Here is a 24,394-nt window from a genome sequence, read left to right as displayed (position 1 = left end):
CAACTACCTTAAAATTCTTCTCATATTATCATCTCTTTTAAATGAAATAAACTCTCAACACTTTCCCAGTATAAGTACATACTTTATTTTTCTCTTCTGTTTTTTGACACTTATTGTAATGTAGAAGTCTGATGACAGTCTAAATCTCACTCCTTCATAGGTGATCTGGGGCTGCCTCACTTCTCTGATTGCTAATATAAGCTTCTCTTTGTCTTTGAAATTCTGCAATTTCTATTTATTTATTTTGCATGTTGTATTCTGCTTCATATTTAGGTTGATTATATCACTGGCTCTGGAAAATTCTTTCATTATCATGACACTGTCATAATATTTGTCCTTCACATATTAACTCCATTTACTTTATTCATTTTTAAGACCCTCCCATTAGACAAAAGTTATACCTAGTGAATTGATACCTCATATCTGTTACCTTCTCTTTCATATTTTCTACTTCCTTAGCTTTTGGTTTACCTTTCTGCATGTAATCTTTCAATAGTCTCTGAACTTATTTTCCCTTAACTATATATATATACTAAACAGGCACCTTTAGTTTTTAAAGATTTAGAATGGTAATTTAAAATTTCATTTGTTTTATTTCAATCTTTTTCCAATCTTCCCCTTCACTTTTGACAGTGTTTAATTAGTTATTCATTTTTTCAGCAACATTTATTTCTTTAATATTTTTACCTAGTTTATATTACATGTTTGATAATCCTCATATCTGAAATTTAATATCTGAAGTTCTAGGGGAGGTGGTTTAAATCTGCTCTGACTTTCCTTTGACATGAATTGTTTCTTGTGCTTATGATTTTTATTATCGTGAGTTTAAATTTCACTGGATTTAATCTATGAGAACACTACAGGCATTTTTTTTTCTTTAGAAAGGATTTGCATTTGTTTCTGTCTACTACTGAGAATACTAACAACTTAAAAATACTTTAATTTCTTGACTTGGGGATTCCTCCAATGGTGATATATACCCCCCAAAAAGATCTTCACAATACTCAGCTTAAATTTACACATTTTAAGATGAGATGATTATAATTATTCATATTATTACTTTTACACTCAGAACAGGAAGAAAGGCAGACATATTTTCATGTCAGTACCCTCTGCAGACAAACAGAATATTCCCTGCCCATCATTTTACTGATGATATATCCCAACTTTAAGTAATATCTCTGGTTTAGTTCCCTCATTGGCTTGAGCCTATGGCTGAGATTTATCTTCTATTAAGTGGTGTGATTAGCCCACAGTCTGAGTTCTGAGTATTTGCTTGTAGCCCCAGGACAATTACAAGGGCCAGAGTTTGTAATCCCATGCACTCTAATGGTTTCAGCATCATCCAACCGTTTTCTGTTCTGTTTTGTTTTCTGTTTTTGTCCTGGTATCTTAGTTTGCCAGGGCTGCTGCAACAGATACCACAAACTAGTTGGGTTAAAGAACATAAAATCCCACAGTTTTGGAGGCTAGAAGTCAAAAATCAAGGTGTCGACAGGAACATGCTTTGTAGTACTCTGGTAGTGGGTTGGCCACATGCTGTAACACAGTCTCTGCCTCTGTCACATGGCTGTCTCCCATCCTGTCTGTCTCCTCTGGACTGCCCACATTCCTTCTGTTTATGAAGACTCCAGTCATATGGATTAAGGCCTACTCTCCTTCAGTTTGGCTTCACCTTAACTAACAACACCTTCAAAGTTCCTGTTTACAAATGGGTTCACATTTACCATACCAAGAGTTAGAGCTTAAACATGTCCTTGCAGGGGGACATGATTCAATTCATAATACTTGGCCATTAAGGCTTTACTCACACTTCCTTGCAAGCAGAATACATTTATAAGTATACTCGTAGGAAGTTTTCCATCATCTGGGTATATTGCAGAGAACATATTAGAATACTTTGTCTTTTTTGTCTGTGGAAATATAAATCAGCCTCTTCTCAGTATCTGTAAAGTGAGCTAATCTATTAAGCTTGATATGGTTTATAAATGCTTAATATAAAACTAGTGCTCAATAATCAGTAGGTATTAGGATTAATTTTATAGTCTGATATTTTTAAAGAAATAAACACATTGATGAAATCACAAATCATATTGTTTTATGAGGATAAGGCATTCCAAAAATTTTTGACCTCATGAACGATACAATATCATTTACTTTCTTGGATTAATTTACAATAGTCCTTCAATCTAAATTTTTCCATTCTGGTCCTTCTCTACTAAGACAGATTTGACACTGAGTGAACAATCCAAAGTCAAAAATAACTGGAAAAATTAATGGGTCCCTCAAGTTGGCTATTAAGAAGGTTACCATTAAAGCAGAATTAACCAATTCAGATTTTGCCTCTCCTTTTTACTCTGATATTTATTGTCAGTTGGAAGAACTTATAGAAAAATTCTGAAGTGATCAGAAATGAGGGCATTAATAATCTACAGGGAAGATGAACTCATTAGTAATCAAGAGAACTGTCGAGTGTTTGGAACTTCTAAATGTGTGGCTTTAATATTTAAGACTGTAAAATGTTTTTCTTTAATCAGTCAGTCCTAATTCCTTTAAGCTCATATTTTAAGCTTTCCTTAAAAAAAATGAGAAACTAGTTAAATTCAATATTCACATCTCACGAGGCAGCTTTATTTCTAATATAAGCAAAGGATCACCATGAGTGGAGATGTAGTCAAATAGTCACGTGTCAGGCTCCAAGTGTAAAGAGACCTCAGTCTAAATACTCCATTGTCTCTTCTTAACTCTGCATGTTTTGACACCCTTTCCATGCCTATAGAATGGGGATATAAAAGACCTGACATCATAAGACTCTTCTGAGAATTAGATAAGAAAATACATATGTGCTGGTTTGAAAATACTATGCACCCCAGAAAAGCCACATTGTAATCCTGAGTCATTCTTGTGGGGACGGCTGTTTCTTTTAATCCTGATTCAATACTGTAGGTTGGATAATTTAATTTTGATTAGATTATCTCCACAAAGATGTGACATGCCCAATTGTGGGTGCGGCCTTTTGATTAGATGGAGATGTGACTCCACCCATTCCAGGTAGGTCTTGATTAGGTTAGTAGAATCCTTTAAAAGAGGAAACATTTTAGAGACAGCCAGAAATGACAAAAGCCTCAGAGCCTACAGAGAGAGAGCCAACAAAAACTTCAGAGCCGAGTGGACACAGATGCCAACACTTGGAGAACAGAGACACGGATGTTTGGAGATGCTTGGAGCCCAGCAGACATTGCCATGAGATGTTAAGCAAGCCAGAACCTGGAGAGAGCCAAGGGAAGCCAAGAGATGAAAGCCAGCCCTGGAGAAGCAAAATGAGGAAGCCCCACAGGAACAGAGGCTGAAAGCAACAGAACCCAGGAGCAAAGGACCAGCAAATAACAGCAACGTGACTCCCCAGCTGAGAGAGGTGCTCCAGACCCATCGGCCTTTCTTGAGTGAAGGTAACCCCTCATTGGTGCCTTAATTTGGACACTTTCACTTCCTTAGAACTGTAAACCTGTAACTTACTAAATTCCCCTTTTCAAAACCATCCCAGTTCTATGACATTTTGGCAGCTTCCACACTAACACAGCATATCAGACACTTAGATCAATGCCTGGCCCTTGTTAACTATTCAATTATCGTGGCTCTTATTCTGCATTTTGTTGTGCCACTAACACATCTACAGTTTGGTGGCTCTGGTGGAGAGTGAAGCTATTGTAATAAGTCATAAAAATACATGATTTGGTATGAGTTCTGGAGCTGTTTCCTGGTGTACTAGCCACATTTCAAATTGTTACTATGAGGAATAGAAAATACACTGCTATATGATTATGTAGAGTGAAAGACGCTTCTTAAAGCAATGGAAATAATTTATTACTTATCTGAATGCAAACTCACAATCTCAAATTAGGAATGGGATCGTGCATCTCTTTTAAATATTCATAGGCAATAAAAACTCTGGCTGTCTGATTGATTTAACAGGCAATTGAACGTTACCTTCATTCTGCATAATTGCCACTATAGGAAGCATTAGGCTGGCAGCAAAAACAACAACAACAAAACTTCACAAACCTGTGACATGGACATTTATTTGATGAAAAATATAGGCTAAGGCTTTCTCCAATTGAAGAGGGTTCTTGATTCATTAGTGGAAAAGCTGTTTTTCTTTAACCAACAAATATAGTTAGAAAATTATGGCTTAAATTCAGAATTCTTGACTAATAACACTTTAATGAACAACCTGGGGTTTTTAAAAAAATGTTCAATTTTCAAACTCTTACTGTAATCATTTTATTTCCCCCAGCCCCTTAGATAATTTATACCAAAGCTCCATCCACATTGCAACAAAACACCATACTTTTCAACTAAATAGTCAGTGGGAACCCTTAAATGATTGAGCTAGCTAACCAATTATTAGGTTTTTCTCTACTACCTAACTAGTTTCAAATTGACCGAAGGGCTTGGATTATACTCTGAGAAATAGAAAAGTCTTTTTGTACCCATTGTTTGAACTAAAATCATATCTTGAAAGTCACATCAGCTTATTGTAGACAAGCATGACAGAATTCGAGGATATTGTCTCTGACATAGTAGCTTTATCATCCAAGTCCTAAAGCACTGAACATGCTTTATTTTCATTGTCAAACAACTCTCAGATTATTATTGGCTAGATATATTATATGAGCTTAGTGGTTTCAGACGTGTTGCAACTTTATTACTTGTTACTGTAGAATTCTGCTTAATTTATTATGATTAAGGAGAAATGGAGAACTCCTTTCAATTATTAAGATTTAGAGGATGATAAAAATTTCCTTTTTCTTCTGTGTTTTATTTCATTAATGGCACTGCATTCATTCCATTTTTTTGTCATATTGGGAAATATGTATCTGCTTGTCCGCCCCTGCCCTTTGTAAGACATACACATATATGCATGCATACACACACTCACTCACTGATTTCTTTGAGGTTAGGCACATCAGTATACAATCCAGTAAAGAAAAAATATGCTAATCATTTATTGAATACCTGCTTTTTGTATGTATTTATGTCCTTGGTACCATAGAAATCACTTTCCACACAGTATTTTATATTTTTCTCACAAGAATCCTACGAAACCAGGTCTGTTATCACCGATAAGGAAAGGGGAGCTTGCAAATGTGACCTAGGACCCATAGTCAATAAGTTACAGAGCGATGTATCAGTTACCAGTTTAATGTCCCATTTGTGACACTGTAACTGTTCTCATTTGCCAGTTGGCACGAAGTTAAGCTTTGTTAGCAGAGGGCACTAGAGGGATACTGTGGGAAGAAGAGGGTTGTCTTCCTGGTATCACTGTGCATTTCTTTCTTGCTTGCTCTTGCGGCTCTGGGTTTGCTTGTGGGACATCTGCCAGTGGAGCTCACCATCCCTTTCCCTATGGGCTTCAGCAGCATCCCCTGCAGGTGGTTTCTGATAAGTTCTATGGGTGCCCCCAGAGGCATGTCCTGTTGTTTCCTTCTTGGACAGCTTCCTGGAGCCCAGACAAGCTTCCCCCAAGTTCAGCAGCTCCTCCTGTCCATAGCTTCCAAAGGAATCAAATGATGCCCCAGCCAGCTTTCTAGCAAATTCAAGAGCATCTCCCACTGGCTGCTTCCCTGCAAATCTTGTTGGCATCCCACCCCAAGATTCCCTTCAAACCAGCTTTAGTCTACTGATGGTGGACCAGCTCTGAGTCAGGGCAACCCAGAGAACTCCTATGCTATCTAGGTGAGTGGCAAACACACTCTTTCCAAAGAGGTTTGAACCCCAGCCTTGGACAGAGACACTTCATTTTCAAATTTGTTCCTTCCATGGGTAGTATGTCTCAGTCACGATGGAGTCTTAAGAGTTCTATTTTCACTTAAAAAGCAATTCCCAGTAAATAATTCAAAACTTCTTTATATTAAACTTGCACTGTTCAAATTATTGTATAGTTTCTAAGCCCTGTTGGACCCTAACTCATACAAAGGGTCATTCCAACCCATGCTTTTCCGATTCAAAATCCTTTGCTTTAATAACTCAGTAGAGCACGTGCTCAATCATGGTTTGTTGTTAATTTGCATCACTACTTATTTTGTGGGGAGCCCTGCTTCTACACCAAAGAACTTTGAAAAATAAATACACAGCAATTTTGTTTTTATTAAAGGGTTGCAAGAGAATGACACCAATTAGGCTGATGCCAAGATTAGGGCAGAGACTCATCTATTCCTAAAGATGGGATAGCTGGATGCTGAACATTGTTAAAGACTACAAATTGGACCTTTTAATAGTTTAGACAAAATCAGTTTTACAATGTGACTTTTGATTTTTTGCCTGAAGTAAAATCCTGAACCTGACACTTGCATGCAAATAGAAATAAAATTCCACTTCAATTCTGTGTCAAAATGTAAATTTAAATGACTTTTGAATTAGTTGCCACCTAGGAGTGTCTACTTCTCATATTCAATAGCACTATAACAATTTAAGAAGGATGAAGGTCCAAGAGACCGTTTGGTATGGCCTTTTTTCCAATCCCAACCCCTTATGTTGATATGGATAAACTACCCACCAAAGACAGTGGTAGGATTAAAAAGTGGTTGGAGACTGCAGGTACATTCATGCTGGTCTGCCCCACCCCCACCTGCTTTACTTCAGGATTGGAAGGAGAGGAGGCTCTGCTATTCAGGATTTCTTCTCTGAGTTCTTCTCCCATATCTAAATAGCCACAGGTGTCCTGCATACTTCCCTGGCTTAGTATGTCCTTTGCCTTCATAGCCAAGCTCTTTACAGGGGTGATACACAATTGCTTTCCCCTCTACCTCTCCTCCAGTGTGTTCTGCAACCCATGTTTACCATGTCCCCTCTCTTCTCACCAAATAGTCCATCAAAATGACTCCATTAAAGATCACTGGTGACATTCTTATTCAGTCTTCATTCTACCAGACCTCGGTATTGGATTTGACCTTTGTATGATGACGCTTCTTTATAAGTGGCTGTCTCTCAAACTTCTTGGTTGTAACATGGGTCTCCTCTTACCTCTCTGACCATTTCTTCTCATCTCCTGTGTATACTTTGCTTCCTCAGCCTAATACATGATTCAGAGTGTGACGCCTAAATTCTACCCATTACTCCTTTACACTTGGTTTACCTGGGATGATCTCATGCACTCCGCAGTTTTAACTAATGTGTGGCTGGATAAACGCCACATCTATGTAATATTTCTGGATCAGTCTCTTTAATTCCACGGCTGTATCTGTCCTTTACTGGAGAATGGGCTATCCTCACACAGATGTCACATGTGTAATGCAACAACCTTCACTGATGCCCTGCTGCATAACACTTTGGCTCACTTTAGTTCACCTGCAGCTTTGGTGGCAAGTTTCTGTGGGCACATCTAGATCCCCACCTTAAGCATTGACATCTTTCAATTTTATTATGGTAAACTACCCAGAATTATAGGAAATTTTATACCCCCAGAGCAACCCTCAAACAGGGAGAAAGGAAAATTGGTGGATAAATACCCAAGCTTCCATTAGCTCACTGGGATAATTCTGAACATGTTCTACAGTATTTGTATTCGATATGATCCCTTTAACTTCCCAGGGAGATTGAGCCCAATTGTTCACAGAGGAAACTCACTAGTTATCACCCCCTTTATCACTTAATTGGTCTCAGGGCCTGTAATCTCACTAGCTCTTAGGTCACCTACCTTCTACAGCCTACTCACAGGTAACCTGATCTGCTCATTGGATCTCTCTTCTCCCTCTGTCCCACTTTTTTTTTTTTTTTGGTATGCTGTATGGCAGGGTCACATTTCATTCTTTTTCCATGTGAGTATCCCATTATTGCAGCACCATTTGTTGAATTTTTGTTTGTTTGTCTTGCTTGTTTCTTGGTTTGTTTTTTGGGAAGTGCATGAACCGGGAATCAAACCTGGGTCTCCTCATTGCAGGCGAGAATTCTACCACTGAGCCATCCTCGCACCCCGCTCCCGCCTCATATTTTAAACCCTTTATTTGTTCCCTGAATAAATGACTATAGTCCAGACTGTTTGTAAGGCAAAGATCTCCCTCAGAAGTCTTGCTCACACCTACTTGTCCAGGTTCACCTTCAGCCACTCTCCCATTTGTACTTTATGCTTTAGCAAAAACCAAATGGCTTACAGATTCCCACATGTAAGCACGCTCACATTTTCAACCCTTTGAATGTGTACTGATCCCTGCCTAGAATCGAACCCCCTGCATTTGCTCAGCTGGCTGCCCCCTACTCTTATTTTAAAAGGTAGTTCACAACTAATCTCCAGCAGAGCGACCCCAATTGCCTTCTTTTGCTGACCTAGACAAGCATGTGCCTTTTTTCTTTGCTTCTCTAATCCTCTGGGATAATTTTTTTTTTTTTTTGGATGCATGGTCCAGAAACTGAACCCTGGTCTCCCACATGGAAGGTGAGCTTTCTACCACTGAACCACACATGCACTCTTCTGTGATAATTTTTAACACAGCTTTTTGTACATTATATAGATACCAGGTATTACTTTTTTCATGTCCTGCCCATAATAGGATAATCAATTAATCTTTGCCTGACTAACCAATGTCCATAAGTTATGAAGTACAGGAATATTGTCTTATTTATCACCTATTTTAGAACAGTTCTTGACATGTAGTAGATGCACTCAGTTAGTAGAAAAGGAAATCAACTTTGCTCTGAGACAGGATTTCTTCTTGAAAAATAGTCCATTCTTGTTTTGGGGGAGTATAAACCAAACATCATTAGATTAGGAAAAATAAGATATTTTCTTTTAATTTTGACTTTAAAAATCTTGCCAAGCTGTGTGAATTCTAAAACATGAAAATTACTCCATTATATATAGATAAGAACTCTTTTGCATTGGTTGAGGAGAATAAACAATATCTGGGGTACTAACAGAATCACATGTATTATTTACAATCATATATGACCATGACACACATATGTGCATGTTTGTATGTGTGTGAGGAGAGGAAAGGAGGATGGACATGAAGATACACACACATACAGGTTCATCTTGGGTAGAGAAAAGAGCTCTGGGGTCAAATAAGATCTGGCTTTAGATACTAGATTAATTATTCCCTATTGACCAAGACTGTCATAATTTCGATTTCATTTGACTACACTTCAGACAGACTCCTTTCTGACTAGGACACTACCCAAGGCCTGAGAGGCTCCTACCTGGGTAGGTCCTTATTTCCCACTTCCTCCTCCTGGACCTTACTGACTCCAGGTTGCCTAATTACTGCAAAGGAAAACATTTCCAGCCAAGGGGTCTGTGCTGGCTTGAAAGGATTATGTGCCCTAGAAAAGCCATGTTTTAATGCTGATCCAACTCATGGAGGCAGCCTTTCTTTTAATCCCTATTCAACAATGTAGGTTGGAAACTTGATCTGATGATCTGCGCAGAGAAGTGACACACCCAATTGTGGGTATAAGCCTTTGGGAGACGTGACTCTGCCCATTCCACGTGGGTCTTGATCAGTTTACTGGAATCTTTTAAAAGAGGAAACATTTTAAAGAAGGCTTCAGAGTCACAAGAGCCACAGAGCTCACACAGCCAGAGACCTTTGGAAATGAAGAAGGAAAACGTCCCCAGGAGAGCTTCATAAAACAAGAAGCCTGGAAAGAAAGCCAGCAGACTTTCTCTTATCACCCATTTTATCACCCATTTTAGAACAATGCTTGGCATGTAGTAGATTTAGAACAGTGCTTGACATGTAGTAGATGCACTCAAGTTAGTAGAAAAGGAAATCACCTTCACTCTGAGATAGGATTTCTTCTTGAAAAATAGTCCATTGGCCATGTATGTGCCTGTCCAGTTGAGAGAGAAACCCTGAACTTCACTGGCCTTTCTTGAGTGAAGATAACCTCTTGCTGGTGCCTTAATTTGTACATTTCTATAGACTTGCTCTAATTGGGACATTTTCACAGCCTTCGAACTGTACAGTTACAACTTAATAAATTCCCTGTTTACAAAGCTGTTCTGTTTCTGGCATATTCCAGCAGCTAGCAAACTAGAACACAGTTCTAATCACAACCTTAGTAAATCCCTCACCTACCCCAGGGATCAGCCAGCCTACCACATTCCTGTGCTTTTCCACTAATCCACCATCAGCCCTTAAAAAGCTTGTTCTTTGTTTCCATAGGGTCGAGTTCTACTCTCTTTCCCGTAAATGAGTTATGAGTTCCACACTGTCAGGTGCGGGGTTTGAGCTTTTTGTTTTTACCCTAGTTTGTGGACCTGAGCAAGTTACTGCACTTGGTGTATCACAGCTGCTTCATAAAAACCCTACTTTGCAGCGCATTTGTAAGGTAAAATGATATAATACACATGTGAAGAATTGAGCCAGTGTCAGAGCTAATATTTAAACTACTCCTCATTTTATCTGAGAGGCCTGAAAGTATTTGCTAGACATTCATGCAAATTATTTGAGATTTTTCACCCTTCTCATCATACCTCTTCATGTAGTTCTCTCCAACGAGAATTAAACGTCTCAAGCTCCTCATTGATCAGTTCATCCATGACTCCACCATCTGTTAGGGTCTGTGCCAATACTCGGATCTGATTCGGGTTATCCTCTGAATGTTGCATCAAATTTTCAAGCGACTGAAACACATTTGCAAAAATTACTGTTTCTCATCTTTTTCTACAAATATTGAATTTGTACAAAATACCCACTATCTTCTAAATTGCCTATAGTTAAGTCCTAAGCAATTTGAACCAAAATGTAATTGGGATATTAAGCCATGGAAGATTACTGGTAATTGTTTTTTTTTTTTTTTTAATGATGTTGCTTTATGCCAATCTGCCTAGGTTTGTGGCAGATCTTGTGGTCTGGACACTTAAAAACAAAAATTTCACAACCACCTTCTTCCTTGATGTCCTCTACAGTAAAAACTGGAAAGCTTTTACTACTCAGTTGAACCTTAGTCAATTCAATTTCTCAATTATTCTCACAATTAATGATGACCAGGTGACATGATTCTGGTAATATATCCAGGTGGAACTTCCATGGACAGAGTGGTCCTTCACAAATGACCAAAGGGCATGGTCTCTCCAGAAGGAATCCCCTCTGCTCTCCACACTTTTTTACATATACGTAGCCTGGAATAGAGGAGTCATCTTTGGACTGGGAGTTGATACAAACTGAGGCTAAGTGACATCATGTTCATGAAGAGAGAGCGTGCCTGAGTGTTTCATCAGATGATTGAACCATCGTCATCACTGGCCAACCTTCCTCCATTTTTTTTTGTAGAGAGGCGATATAACCTGATGACCTTAAGCTGTTGTCTAATTTTCATCATTTATACTTGAACACATCACTAATTGATATACTGCTCAAAACTGACAAAGTGGCCTGGTTATATTGTGCAGGGAAATGAATCTGAGTATCAGGTATAGGCATGCAAGAGAATAAGTGATTCATTATCACCTTGCTAGATCTCATACGTGTTTGGAATAAAAGATGGTCATGTTTCACTCCATGCTTTTCTTGATTTCAAGAAAAAGAATTGTCTCATACATATTTGAATATATCTTCTCTTTTATATCTAATATTTCTCAAATTTTAAGCAGCCTCAAGTTATTGTCCTGTTAAATTTCAAGGCAGCCAAATTATAAGAATATCTTAATGAGTTTGTGCCAAAAATATGACTATGACCTCTAAAATATTTTAAAGGCCATCGCATTCCTGAATAGAAAAAATATGTTATCATTAATAATTTCTCCTATAATATCCATAGTATCCCATCTAACAAAAGCTAACTAAAAAGACCAGGTAGATCAAAAGCAACCAAGCAAAACTAAGGAATCTATTACAAAACTCTTGAATTACAAGGAAATTTAGAAGTCATCTAGATTTTTCTCTCCTTGACAAATTGTGTTCTAGCCCTTTGCTCCTCGAAGTTTGGTACTGAACAAGCAGCGTTGTCATCAGCTGTTACGGATGCAAATTAGCAACTTCCACCCAAGGCCTAAGGGATCAGAATTTGCATTTTAGACAGATCACCAAGGGAACTGTATGCACAGGAATGTTTCAAGCACTGTGTTTGACTAACCCCATGCGCATATTTCAAGAGTTGGTGAATGTATCCTTACCTTTTAAATATAATGAAGCATCAATTGTACCTAAAATAGTTTCTTAATTTTATCCTGGTTTCTTTTTACTAATTAGTGACTATTATCCCAATTTTCTTTTTACTTTATCTCATTGACCTTAATTTTGCCCTGTACTATACACCAACCATCCAAATTCTTGCAGACCACCAATATAGCTTATCAGAGTTGTTTTTTTCTCCCCCTCCCCTTCTCTTTACCCTCTATTACTACCTCAAGTTCCCCATTCCCACCTCCTCTGCGGTCATTCCTTTCTGAACACACCCTAGTTTTTCAGTGTACCTCTTAAAATGTGCATTGAGAATTTAATGTGGTACTCCAAGCATGATATGACCTTTTCAGAGGATAACTCTTTTATTATATCCTTTATTCTGGCCACCATCCTTTTATTGGTGTGGTAGAATTTTGCTTCATCTTTTTTGAAAGATTCGGCCCATTGTTGCTTTACAAAAATTGTCAGACAATGAACAACTCTGAATAGGACAGGACAAAGTTCCTCAGGTTTTCCAATTATCTTGTGAAAATCAGGAAGCTGGATAAATGTATTTCTAAATTTCTGCTTTGATGTTATAGGATTCCAATTCTATGGTGTCTAAGCAAATATATTACATTTTCTTCACGCCTTCGTTAATTAACACATTTTATTTTGGCAGATTTACACTTAGGGTACACTACATAGTGCTCTATGCTACAACTACACATTCATTACACACAAATGGTAAGTCCAATATACAATAAAATATACAGAGCATGAATGATTAATTAAATGTCAGAAGTTAGAAATGAAACCTCATATGTATAAACTCCTTACTTTCTACTTTTTAAAGATTTTCAAAATAAAATTTCAAAATGTATTCATTTTGTGAACATTTAAGGGTATATTTTTGATATTAAATCATGACCATATGACACCTCAAAATATCCTGTAATGTGTAAAGTTAGGATTTTAAATAATTTTAAGCTATGTTCCAATTCAACAGAAGTAGCTTTTGAAACTGGAAATAAGGTTTTAGACTGTCGTCATGTTTAGCTCTATTCCAAAGGAACAGAACTGAACATTCAAACTGTTTTCTACAGGTTTGTAGTAGATTTACATAGGCAAAGAAATGTCTCAACACAGAAGTTAATAATATAACAGAAGGCAGAGTCCTCTGTAAGACATTAATTAAATTCTATTTAAAACCTTTGGACCTGAAGAGTTCTTTAGGAGAAGAAAGTTTTCAGCTAAAGTCCCAGTACTAGGGGACACAGAGCAACTCTGCTCTCTTGCACGGTTTCTTTGGATTTCTTTTCTTTTTGCTACTTGGCATCTTCCAATACTGCATAGAAATTATCATACTTGAGAGTAATTCACAACTTACTTCTAGCACCTCCGAGATTTCCTCAGCTCCTGCAGGAACATTTTCAGTGGTTTTAAGTTTCAACTCCACTTCATTTAGCCACTTGTTTGCCTTCTCCAAGTATGACAATAGCTCATGCCAACATGCCCAAACTTCCTAAGAAAGAAAATATATATCACGAATGAAATATCTTTATAGAAAAGTGAATGCATGACTTCAGCACCTACATTTTTAACCCTTCTGAAAATATGACATTGTATTTTATATATTTCATCTTCTCCTTTGCAGCAGATAATTTTAAATGCAACCCGTCATTTGGATCAACTAATACCTCCATAACTACAATTCATTAAGGGAACCTTTTATTACATGAATAAATTCAAGGTTCGGTGGTGTACTTTTTTAAATATAAAAAATAATTCACCAACATTACAGTCTAGGAAATAGAAAAATAAAAGCATGTTAAAAAATCCATATATAGGGCGGGCCACGGTGGCTTAGCAGGCAAGAGCGCTTGCCTGCCATGCCAGAGGACCAGGGTTTGATTCCCGGTGCCTGTCCATGTATTAAAAAAAAAAAAAAAAAATCATATATAATCCCAACATCCTGGCACATTAACTGTTAGCACCTTTCTGTTACATCCCCCAGACTTTATCAAGTATAAATAGACAGTTAAAATTTAAGTATGGATTCAACCATAGATTTCTTCTAATTAACATTTATATCATATAATTTTTCCATATTACTAGATAGACATATTTTTGGTAAAAATCTAAAGTTTCATTCAAGTGGCTATACCTTCGTTTCCTTAACAATAGCCATTGATTGAAAAACTATTTTTAGTTTTGTTTGCTATTATAAATGTTTGATGAACATCATCATGAATAAGGACATGAATCCAGATATCATTTTGTTGAGGTAGATTATCAGAAACATGACTAGTTCAAGGGTATGATAATTTTTAAATGGCTTTTTGATGTGTTTCGTAAAAGTGATTCAACTACAGAAGCACTGACATATAAAAAAGAAAAAGTTTGACTTCTAAAAGAAAATATAGATGAGAATCTTTCTGACCTTGGGATAGAGAAGGATATGTTAAATAACTCATTTTTTTTTTCAAAAAACAGTCCATAAGGACAGAGATGAATAAATTTGACTATATTCAAATTAATACTTTCTATTCATCGAAAGATACCATAAGAAAATGAGGGAAAAAATCATCTGCAAAATTGAGGAAAACAATTACAGAATGTTCATAATAGATGAATAAGAATACAAAAGGAACTCTAAAATGTCAATGAGAAGATTAACAGACAACCTCCCCCAAAAATGTAAAATGCCTGAAAAATCAGCATTTCAAATCAAAAGAATAATTAATTGATTAATTAATTATATATTATCTGAAAAACCATACTAAGTTCAAACTCATTAGTAATCATGGAAGTGTAAGTCAAGATTACAATGAGATATTTCATACCATGTTAACCAGCAAAAATACAACTCTGACAATTCCAAGTGTGAGAGAAGGTATGAATCAACAAAAATTCATATATTCCTTGATGGTAGGCATGTATATTGAAATGATGGCTTTAGAAAACAATTTGTCACCTTCATGCAGGTGAACATTCCCATATTCTACAACCCAGTAATTCTGCTTTTTGGTATATATTCTCAGAGAAACTGCATTGCATGTGTAAGAAAAAACAGATAGAAGAATTTTAATTTTGGTACTTTTTGTAATAACCAAAAAAAAAAGAAAAAGAAAAAAGGAAACACTGGCAGGAGAATGGAGTAACAAAGTGTCATATTTGAACAGAGAATACAGAAGTGAAAATGAATAACTCATCAAACAGAAAAAATATAGATTAGTCTTAGGTACAAAGATGTTGGGTGAAAAAAGAAAAAATCCTACAAAACTATATATAATAGTTTACTATATGTTTATAATGCTTGGAAACAAGTAAAAGTGAATAATATATTGTGTGGGCATTCGTATATGTGTGATACACTATGCTTTATTAAAGGCATATTTCTGGATGTGGTTATATGTGTTGAGGCAAAATGCAGAAAGCTGTGATACAGGAGAAAAATGAGAAAAAAATGGTCTAGCTTTGAGACTGTAAATATTGGGTAAACCTATAAATAAGGTAGTGCAATCAGCACCACCTTTTCCCACTGCTCCCTCAAAAATAAAATAAAAAAAAAGCCTAGGAAGGAAGGCTTATTTTAAGAGAAACTAAAAATCTATCAGATTTCCCATTCTTTCTTTTTCGTTCATAACTTTTGCAAATGATGGAAAACACTCCCTTTTCACCGACGAAAAGTAGCAGTCTAACCTGCTGGGCCAGCTTACCAACCTTTTTTAATAGCTTACTATTTAAGTATGGTTTGTCAGAGAGAGTGAACTTCAGTATTTTGTTTTAAAAGATAATAGAAATGTCCTTTAAAACTCCTGCTGGATGACAAGCTGTCTTCCTTCTGGGCAAGGATCCCAGTAGGAAAATATAAATATCTCCTTAAATACCCAAGGGTACTTTAGAGCTTGGAAGATAAGGGAATGCTATTGGTATTGTGTCCTATTAACTGATGCAGACTGAGGTAATGAACTAACTTGCTGATTTAACCATCAGGATGTATGGCCCCTTCTGTCCTTAATGCATCCAAAGGGCACAGGTGAAGAAGCTGACTGTACCAGCTTTACAGGAACATACAATAAATATATAAAATAAAAGATAGTCCCGTAGCCTGAATTGGAACTGAAAGTCACTTGGAATTACTGCTACACTTAATAGTTTGGAACTTAAATTACTTTGAAAACACAGAACTAGAAAAGGCTTTGAAAGAGAGTACTATGAAAAAAGAAGCTTCCATTTAAAATGGTACACAGAGCTAATGCGGTCAACTGCCGTCCTGCTTCAGTAAAATTAAAATGCTGGATAAATTATAAAGGACATAATTTTAAGTCTATAGCTAATCTAGGAAACAAGTGTGAAAAGTCCTCAGGTGGCAGGAACAAAGAGAGAAGTTAAAGCACAAGTAGAGTGCAGGAAAGCAAGCTTAACAAAATGCTGGCCTATAAGACAGGGTATATGACATCAAAGCTAGAGTATTTAACGCTAATGTGGAGTGGGAAATGAAGAATTAGTTTTACCCGTGTCAGGGAGATGGGAAACCCTAAAGTGTAAGCCACACATCCTGGAAACAAGAACTAGAGAAAAACCCATCCACTGGAGTATAAGGAATAAGCAAGGAAACTGAGCATTCTTTGGGTTCTTGGTTAGAAAATAAGGATCCACCATAAGAAATGGAAATGCAACCTTATAGCACACATGAGGGCAAAATGTGGCATCTCTAGGATCCTGGTATAGAAAAATACAAAAGATTCATAGGGATCCTCCAACAACCTACGGCAGGAGGAATTTCCAGTAAAAGCAGGTACTGCTTTAGGTGAACTCACAAACAAAATTACAAATAAGGAAATGAACTGCCATTAGAGGGTGTCAGTAAACGGTACTTTACTGATTTACTGTACAGTAAATCCACACTTTAAGACCTAGAGACAGGCAATCACAGAGAATTTTATAGCATACATGTTTAGCCTGGTGGTATAAGTTGCCAGTAGGACCAATTTTCCTGGGATTGACAACTAGAGTCTATAGTTAAGAAATAAAAGTGTTAAATTTCACACATTCTATGATGGGAGCACTGCTATTATGAATTTTCATAAACCCTGTTCTAAACAGAGAAGGCTGAAGGGAGGGGATTTAGAGGAAGTGAAGAAAAGAGAATTTGGAAAGGTAGGTGATTCCATTTTCTCAGCTTTTCATGGACTGTGTAACCTGAATTGATTTGTTTCTTTTTCCTTACAGGGTCTGAAAGAGAATCACCCATCAAGTGGGTGGGCACGTTCAGGGTGAGGTGGCTCATATGCATTTCCCTGTTGAGCTGCATGGATGGCCAAAGAGGAAACTCGAGTTTCCAGGGCCTGAGAGGTATGAAAGATGAGTTCCGCCAGTGCGTTGAAGCTCTGAGTTGATATGTGAAGGTTAGATAAGATTCCTGGGGATGACTGAAGCCTGGGTCAAAAGGACCATCATCTAGGGTATGTGGTGTAATCCTACTGGCAAGAGTCAGTCTGAGTATGATGCTGAAGTTCGTAAATTATGATGGGTGCCTTTGAAATATTTGGGGGTTTGAAGTCCACATGAATAAGACCAAGTGGAATCCCCAACAGACCACACTAAGGCTAAAGAGAACAAGTCAGATCAGTGGTACTAAGCTATGGAAAGTGGACAACACATACCTCATCTCAGATGTGTGTGCATGTCAACCAAAAGGAATGGCAACTGTGACCAGACAAGAAAAGGCTATTCGTGTCAAGAATGCGTTCCCCTGTCCTTATCCTCCCTTATACCAACACTAGACCACTACTCCGAAATTGGGTAGGAGAGGACCGTGAGAGCACTTCCTCTCATTCCCATCCCTTTACAACTTGCTGAAGTCACAAGATTAACCTAAAATGGTAGAAGATTTTAATTAAGTTTTTGATTGAAATTTAAATGAAAATTTTAATAACTAAAAATGAATGAAAAGCTATGAGACCAGACTGAAATATTGTCTAAGAAGTCAATTACTCAGAAGAGAATGAGGTTTGACATAGTTGGTTGTAGTTACTGGAAAAATAAGACTGTTTCATGTTTATTACTTCTTGAGACTTCAACAAATTGCATGTTTAAATTGCTTAACTAAAGAAAGGATAAGAAAGCAGGTATGTAAAAGAAGAGACAGATTTGCAGAAAAGCTAAATAAAATCTTGGGAAATGCAGAATAAGGTCTTTAAAAAAATACATTCACATTCACAACAGAAAAATGTGTCTATGGTAGAAATAAAAGAATATTTACGTGTTTTCTGTAAATATCAGCATCAAGCAATTTCCTAGTTAGAAAAACTCTGATATGACATCAGAGTGAATTAGGTGTAACTTCCTTTGGATTTTCACCATCTCTCCTCTGCTTCCCTTTCCTTCTCACACAGCACTAATACAAGAGGTTTGTCTTTATATGCTCAGCAACTGTAGTAGTTCCTATCATATAGATGCTCCCTGGCAAGTGTCTGGTGAGTGAATTGGATAAATAAAAGTATAAGGACTGGTAAATAATGAAGGAATTTGAATGGATAATGGAGAAACTCAGCAATCCTATTTTATAATAAAGTTATAATATTGGTGGAGTTAAAATAGTTTGGCTATTTTAGGTTAAAAAAGGTATATTTTATGATTTCTGAAGGTCCAATCTACTGATCTCAGAATGGCACCTGCATTTAAACATCAAATACTCAACATAAAACACACAAACCTCACAGCAATGTTCCTCAACTATGATGAGGCACCTAAATTCTTTAACAACTATATTCAGATATATAATCTAGGGAGTAAGGCACATGGGAAAAATAAAGCAGGATTTAGGGATAATAAGTAAGTATGGTGTAAAAACGTCAACAATAAAAAATAGTTAGTTCGGCAATGTCTTGTAAATCATCAGAGGGCATGACGATTATTAAGGACAATTACAATAGGATATATACCTCCACAAAATACTATCGTGCTCACTTACTAAAATAAATTTATGTGCACTCAAATATGTATATATGCATATGTATATAATTAGAGATGATTTCTAAAAATTGGTAGAAACATACTTATAGGACTTTTGTGGTCTAATAATAATGACGGTAACTATTATCAAGAAGAATAACTGTTCACATTTCTTTGGCACTACTCTAAGTATCTCAAACAGATGAAATCATTTAATCTTGTCATCAACTTCATGAAGTAGGTAGAATTTTGCCATCCATTTTACAGATGAGGAATGGGTTTGAAGGAGTCAAGCCACTGGCTTGAGTGAGGAATTCCAATGGAAGTTGTCTTACACCAGAGCCTAAGTTCTTAACCACTCTGCTTTGCCTATGGCCCTGTGTGGATGTATGATTGACAAAGAAAAAGAAAATCAACTGACTTCCAGAGTCTTGCATTTGCCATTGAGCCGGGTGCAGAGCCACTGGTAATTAGTAGTGAGCGTCTCAAGTTCTTTTTTTAAGGCCTCTTGGGCTGCAGGAGGAGCTTGAGCTATCACACTATTCACAGATTCTGTGAGGAGTTTCACTTTTGTTTCTTTTTGCTGGGCCTCTTCTTTAGCTCTCTGAAAAAAAAAAAACAACAAAGAATGCCATCTTATTAGCAAGGCAATGACTCGACTTTCCTGTGCATCGTATAATTTCTTCCTCATAACTTTCCTGCTATGATGAAGTTGATAAAAAATAAACCAGTGCTGACTCTGATCCCCTATGCAAATTTAGGTTTAGTTGTCATTGCAAACATGAAGGGAAAAAAAATGTGTAATCTGAATATAACAGAATTTGCGTTATATTCAAACAATAGTTTGAAAACTCATATGTTATGTGTGTATGGATTCATGGCCAAATCTGCACACATCTGTATAAGTAAACCTGTTTTAAACAGGCAAGAAACAAGCATTTCAGTATTAACTCTGTTCAAAAGTATCTTGTAGTCTAGAATTGAAATCACTTCTAAATTACTCAGATGCATGAATCATTTTGAAATGAGTACAAATATCATTATTTAAATCAACAGATAATTCTCATAGAAAGGTCTTCTAAGGAGAAATCCATGACCGTATTTTGATGAAAGAAAGTTCTAATCAATACTGGTAACCTCATAAATTAGCCAATGGAATAGGCTATCATCCTGAGAAAGACAAATGCAGCCTGACATTAGGAGCTGGCCTGGCGCACGCAGCTGTGTCTCGGTCTTCACCTGTTGGACATAAACTGTTCAACATCAGACAATGAGACTTTAGAACACAATAACAAGAAGATCACTCTGTAATCATGCCTGAACACAGACAAAATCATGAACACTGTCCAAAAAATGCCGAACATCTCCCTGGCTTGTTAATGTGCGTGACTGCTGCTGCTTTATCAATTACAGGCTAATGCTTGCTCTAGTCTTCCCTCCTTCTAGACAAGACTTATTAAGATACCCAATCAGAGAGTTAGCCCCACTTCCTGATGGCATCCAACCCAAAGCAAAAACCCTCAAATCCTCCCTCCAATCAAATCACCTTGGACAAGCCCGAAACCTGTAATAGGTTCTTTCTGACATTCAGACACCGCAGTTTCCCATGGAGTAGATTCTCCCTCGTTCCTAAAAGTAACAAATCTTACTTGTTAAATTTTAAGACTGTTGATGGTGACTTCTGCTGGGGGTGGGGGGCACCCACACTCTTTATCAGTCAATGTGGCCATGCATATTGGAAACTCACACAGACACATATGCACACACAGAGACACAATATACATTTAGTTAGGGTTCCTCTTGAGGCCAGCCCCGAGATGAGGGTCCAAGCATAAGCAGTTTCTGTGCAATGTGAAGGAAATGCAGGTGGAAGAATAGGAGAATTTAGAAAGGAAAGGGAAGGGAGATATAAGATTATACTTATTAAGCCAAGCAACCACTGTTGGTGACTGCAGTTTATACTGCTGGGAAACTCTGGAAAAACAAGCCTCAGGGTTATCCCACTCAGGGGTAAGGGAATTGGGGAGTTGATTCTCAACGAACTCCCTTCATTGGTTGGAGGATGTTGGGAGGATATGAATTTCCTTGTACTTGCAGCCTGTCCAAACAGGTGGGAAAAGCAGGGGTCAGTGTCTACAGATGGGTCCCTAGTAAAGCAATGCAGGTTCTGGCAAATGGAATTTGGGCTGTTTGCAGTAAAATGATGTAAGTTAAGGAGAGATGGGCAGGACACGGACAATAAAATCGATAAAATATCTTTATATTTTTTGAAATAATCATCCTAATCCTTTGGGTATAGTCCCATAATACTTTAAAAGTATATAATATGATGGCAAGGGCAGGGATTTTCTTTCTAGAAAAGGTTTGTCTTGCCTGATTTTAATTTGAGTGAAATTTTTAGATGCATATTCCAAATAAATCATTGGGGGAGGGTGCACTGAGTGATTCGAGATCACCACGTGATGTCAACACAAATTACATATGACTGTGGTGATAATGACGTATTATCAACAACACTGCCAACCATTAATCACTTGCCATGTGCTACTGAGTGCTACATCAGATGTGGATTGATACCATATTGAGATGCAGCTTATCAGTTCTTTATTAAGCACTAGAAAGCTGAGGCTCAGAGAGTTTAAGTAAATTGTCCCAGGAGTTATGTATGTTTTTTTCTTTTTCCTCTCTCAGAGTTTCTTTTAAACTCATCTCAAATCCTCAGTGAGATGAGGAAGGGGCATCATTGTCATGGACTGGGTGAATAAATAATATTTCATATATGTTACATACAACCTATGCAACTATGAAAAAAAATGCACACAGGAGAACACTTCCTTCTTTGGTTTTTAGGCTTTCATAGCTTCCTTTTTATTTTTAGAAACAGGCTTAGAAGTTAGGAAGGGTTCATAGAATAAAGAGAGCAAAATATATTAATCCCAGTAGAGATAAAGCAAAGAGATCATTATACGGAATTTTTCCACAGCAGGGAAAGGTAGAAAATGAAAGGATGGTAAAGTTTGGACATAATCCTAATAAAGAGTGGTGGTTCTGGGCCACTTCTTTCTATGGATATAACCATCAAATGCTCAGATACCTTTCACTGCCAATATCTCAAACCAGTGGTTCTCAAAGTATTGCTCTTTGGAACCCATCTGGAATCTGTTCCTTGGCCTCATCTGAAAATTTATTAGAAAGAAAAACCTTCATGTCCCACCCTAGACCCACCCAATCAGACACTCTAGGGGCAGGACCCAGCAGTCTGCATTTTAATGAAATTTCTTGATATTTCTGATGCATGCTCTAGTTTGAGAACCACAGTTCTAGTTCGTCGTCACCTTATGCGATGAGAATAGTTAAGTGCACTTTGTCTAAGTTCTGATAAGCTCTAGGACCAGAGTTTCAATGGTATAAACATTTAAAAAAGAAAGAAGAAAACAGTTAAACATGAAGGTACAAATATTTTAAGGGTTTTAGTATGACGTTTCAGCATCAACCTATTGCAGACCGAAGAGTTTCAAAGTCAGATGTTACTTAAACAGTCTGTTCACTATGTTAAACAGTCTACTCAGTCCTTTGGTGTTAACAGAAAAGTTTTGTTGGGAGGGTGGGTAATCTAATCAAGTCCTCCCAAACAAGCAAAACACAGGAAAGGGAAGGAAAGAAAACTGAAGGCAGTCTCCACTCTTTCTCTGAGCAAATTGGGGAGAACTGACAGAGTAAATCTTTTAGCCTCTTTGGACAATAAAGCCATTTTTAGTCCCAATATGAGCACAGGTGGGCAAGGTACCGTCACTACCTTAAGGTAGTGAAATAGACCCAAGATCAAGAAATAAGGGTATCCTGCCAACACCCCTGCTTACAGTTGCCAGGGGTTATCTGAGCTCTTCCTGTTTTCAACATTACCCCATGTTGCACCCGTTTTGTAGCTAGTTCCATTGGTCAAACACACCAATGAATGTGGATTCATTGGCTGGACCACTCATTACAGATATTGTTGTTAAAACATGGAAATTTGAGATGATCTGCTCTCCACCACTGGTAAAGAAAAGGGATGCAACTGGGTTTGTGGCTGGGCTCGAGGAGAGGAGGGAGAGGGTCAGAAGGGGCATTGAGCCAAAGGTCTCCGAGAAGGAACACAGAGTGACCGAACATAAGGGGGCTGCTGATTAGCTACTTAGAGACCAGAGACAGGAGCTAGATAGTGTTAGAAGAGGTGGTAAGAGCAGGCCACAAGGGAATGGAGATGTGAGGGAAAAGTCCACAGGGGTCCCCTGCGTGATTCATAAAATAAAATAGAGGTAGCTTAGGATAGAATGGAATGGAAGGGGACAGAACGAAACAAAACAAAACGAAATGAAATGAGATAGCTTGAATCTGGCTGGTTTTACCATGGCTAAGGCCTGTGACTATGGCGAAATTATTTGACCTATGTGGGGATTTCCGTTTTTTGATCGCATTCCCTTGTTTAAAACCTTCCACTGCCTGTCCCATTTCGCTTAGAGTCAAAATTCCTGTCACATCCTATAAAACTGCAGCGTTAACAGTCATGTGTCTGCCCCCTCAAACTCATCTCAGGTCGCTTACCCCCTGCTTTACTCGCTTCCGGCAGCCAGACCTCTTCTGCTCCCCAGTTAGTCTTTGGTTCTTTAGAGGAGCTTTTCCTTTTGACTGGAATATGCTTCCATGAATCTTTTTCTTTAATAGTCGGCTTTTCCTTGTGATTTGGAACTCAGATTATATATAATTCTTCATAAATGCTTTCTGAGTCAACCCTGTCTAAAATAGCATTCTACCAGTCCTACCCCTCGATCACTACTAATTCCTCTCTAGCTCACAAGTCTGTTGTGTTTTTTTTAAAAAAAGGCAAGTTATCATTATCTCAAATTATTTTTGTTCCACCAACTAGAACATAAACTCCAAGAAGAGAGGTGAGCTTTATGTCTTGTTCACCACCCTATTCACAAGTGGTAAGCACAGAGTAAGTTTGCAATAAATATTTATTGATGGGAGAAGAATGACATATGGTAATGCTCGATTAGAATAACTTTCTAGTTTTTAATACCCTAGAAATGATTACTGTTTATCTAATGCAGAGTATTTCTTATATATTTCAGTTTTCCTTTCTACAAGTGACTAAAGCCACATGATTTATTTGATGTTTAAAGATGTGAATTTTCATGAGTGTTTTCTGGCTGACACAGCAAGTAGCTATTAACTATAATAAACATATGTTGAATGATTGTATAAATTATGTATATAATATAGTATGTATAATTAATTTCCTGCCATGCAGCAACAAAGCACTGGGTTAAGGCTTTCACATTTCA

At 37.4% G+C, this 24,394-nt stretch overlaps 1 protein-coding gene across 8 annotated transcripts in view; it reads right to left on the bottom strand.

Moving 5' to 3' along the window:
- Window positions 1-24,394, bottom strand: part of DMD (dystrophin) — a 2,428,671-nt gene that overhangs the window by 1,309,554 nt on the left and 1,094,723 nt on the right. For all 8 annotated transcript variants that reach the window (XM_077145121.1, XM_077145123.1, XM_077145120.1 and 5 more), the window contains 3 exons: window positions 19,489-19,671; window positions 13,495-13,629; window positions 10,475-10,624 (listed from right to left, as the gene is read on the bottom strand). In XM_077145121.1, the coding sequence (XP_077001236.1) occupies window positions 10,475-10,624; window positions 13,495-13,629; window positions 19,489-19,671 (468 nt within the window). The remainder of the gene's footprint in view (window positions 1-10,474; window positions 10,625-13,494; window positions 13,630-19,488; window positions 19,672-24,394) is intronic.

Source organism: Tamandua tetradactyla, chromosome X (genome assembly GCF_023851605.1).
Source record: "Tamandua tetradactyla isolate mTamTet1 chromosome X, mTamTet1.pri, whole genome shotgun sequence".
NCBI lineage: Eukaryota > Metazoa > Chordata > Mammalia > Pilosa > Myrmecophagidae > Tamandua > Tamandua tetradactyla.
This window is presented reverse-complemented; position numbering and strand designations above follow the sequence as displayed.